The sequence below is a fragment of the Mesitornis unicolor genome, unplaced genomic scaffold (genome assembly GCF_000695765.1).
Source record: "Mesitornis unicolor isolate BGI_N332 unplaced genomic scaffold, ASM69576v1 scaffold48010, whole genome shotgun sequence".
NCBI classification, from domain to species: domain Eukaryota; kingdom Metazoa; phylum Chordata; class Aves; order Mesitornithiformes; family Mesitornithidae; genus Mesitornis; species Mesitornis unicolor.
The window spans coordinates 3495-5723 of NW_010157146.1; the positions used below are offsets into that span (position 1 = coordinate 3495).

A 2229-nucleotide genomic window follows, 5' to 3' on the forward strand; every position below is an offset into this window, starting at 1 on the left:
GCTCCAGACCGCTGCCACTGCAGCCCAGGTCAGTGGCTCAGTGTCCCCCCTGCCCGGCAGCGCTGTGTGGGCACTGGGGGCTGCGAGGAAGCTGTAGTCCAAGCCTCCCCACTCGCTTCCTCCAGTAACTTCAGCTCCTTTGTGCTGCATAACACAAATAGCTCTGTGTATCCATCCCCCCTCACCTGGGCTGTGCCCTGCACCATGCACCTTGCGTGCAGCCCTTGCACATGAACAGCCACACTGGCTCTTGTTAGGGAGTGAAGACCCTTCCTGTGACACCCCCTCAGGCTGCGGGGTCGTGGTCCTGATCTAACGCCATCCTTGTCCCCTCCGCAGCAAGGGGGACAGGCAACACATCCGACAGCGGCTGTAGTGACGGAGAAGCAGCAGATGCTGGAGCAGCACCTGCAGGATGTGAGGAAGAGGGTGCAGGTACATATGCTGCTGAGGCACCGCCTTTCCCCACCGCTGTGATTTAGTGCTTTGAATAAAGCCACATCTCCTGCCTTGCAGGATCTGGAGCAGAAGATGAAAGTGGTGGAGAATCTCCAGGATGACTTTGATTTTAACTACAAGACTTTGAAAAGCCAAGGAGGTAATGGGGGCTCGTTAGCATCTGGCAAAGCAAAGTGTGCTCCTGCAAGGGAACTCGCTGCAGGGCACATTCCTGCCCTACTGGTGCCTCCTCTGCCAGCACCAGGAGGGTGGCTCAGGCTCAGGGTGTTTGCATGGCAATTGGCAGAAGCAAAATAGGAGGCTTCTCCACTGACTCTGCCTCCAGGGAAGCTGAACCAGGGCTCTGCCTGCAGCAGAGAAGTGTGGAGGTGATAGTGCTGCTGTGCATGCAGGAGAGCCAGCGAGGTGCTGGGAGACTGACTGAGGCCTCTCTAGGGTGCCTGCTCTTTCTCAAGGGGAGTTCTGTTTGCATGGTGCTAGGGAGGGGAGGAGGAGTCCGTGTGCATGGCTGAAGCTCTCTCACCTCCACAGACATGCAGGACCTGAACGGAAACAACCAGTCAGTGACCCGGCAGAAAATGCAGCAGCTGGAGCAGATGCTGACCGCGCTGGACCAGATGCGGAGGGTATGTCCTGCAGCTCCCAGGGCGCACTGGGCACCCGGGGCACAGTGGTGCCCTGTTCTGGGATACGAGCTTGTGTTCGTGGCCAGAACTGAGCAGTGCTGGAAACACAGCCCAGGGCAGCTTCTTTCTTGTCTGCGAATGTGAATCTTGCAGATCTTGGAGAGAGTTGGAGGGTGTTGAAGGCTCTGCTTTGTTTTTGACAGACTATTGTGAGCGAACTGGCTGGGCTGCTCTCAGCCATGGAGTACGTGCAGAAGATGCTGGCGGATGAGGAACTGGCAGACTGGAAGAGGCGGCAGCAGATCGCCTGCATTGGCGGCCCACCCAACATCTGCCTGGACCGGCTGGAGAACTGGTAGGGGCTGGCGGGGGCTGGGTCAGTCACTGGAGGGGTGGCACTCAGACACCTGCAGTGGAAATGAGCTCTACCTCTGGAAACCTCCTCCAAAACGGCTTCTGGTGCCTGCACATTGAGGTGTAATCCCCAAGTCAGACTGAGCCTCCATAGCGGGCGCTTTAATGGTCAGCCTCATGGAGGGGGGTGGGATTTTAAAGCTGCTGTGAGGGGGTCCTGGTGTCTCTGCAGAGCTCAGGCGTGTGCAGGTATATTTTCAATGCACAGCTTAGAAAAGTGCCCTGATCCAAGGGGACAGATGAGTTCTGTTCTGTGCTGACGTGGTACAGAAGAGGAGGCTCTGCGTGCGGGCTGCAACCGTGCTGGGCTCACGCCAGAGCTGACACCGCTTCTTCCTGCTCCCTAGGATAACCTCTCTTGCCGAATCGCAGCTACAGACGCGGCAGCAGATCAAGAAGCTGGAAGAGCTGCAGCAGAAAGTGTCGTACAAGGGCGACCCCATTGTCCAGCACCGGCCCATGCTGGAGGAGCGGATTGTGGAGCTCTTCAGGAACCTGATGAAAAGGTGCCAAGGGCAGGAGGGGGCTGGGGGCAGCACCTAAAGTGCAGGCAGTGGGTGGGGGTGTGGGCACTGGCTCGGAGGTTTGACTGCGGTTGCTGTGCCTTTCCCCCGCAGCGCGTTCGTGGTGGAGAGGCAGCCCTGCATGCCCATGCACCCCGACCGGCCCTTGGTCATCAAAACGGGCGTGCAGTTCACCACCAAAGTCAGGTGGGTCACAGACCCTGCTG

At 58.4% G+C, this 2229-nt stretch overlaps 1 protein-coding gene across 1 annotated transcript in view; it reads left to right on the plus strand.

Moving 5' to 3' along the window:
* The window catches only part of LOC104536282 (signal transducer and activator of transcription 3-like), a gene marked incomplete at its 3' end in the record, with an annotated part of 3213 nt that extends 1004 nt beyond the window's left edge, over positions 1-2209 (plus strand). Inside the window, exons 3-9 of the mRNA XM_010178848.1 lie at positions 1-28; positions 340-435; positions 517-598; positions 991-1085; positions 1289-1440; positions 1847-2005; positions 2117-2209. The exon at positions 1-28 is cut by the window's left edge and continues 101 nt beyond it. Of these exons, the coding sequence (XP_010177150.1) occupies positions 1-28; positions 340-435; positions 517-598; positions 991-1085; positions 1289-1440; positions 1847-2005; positions 2117-2209 (705 nt within the window). The remainder of the gene's footprint in view (positions 29-339; positions 436-516; positions 599-990; positions 1086-1288; positions 1441-1846; positions 2006-2116) is intronic.
* Positions 2210-2229: the final 20 nt, after the last annotated feature.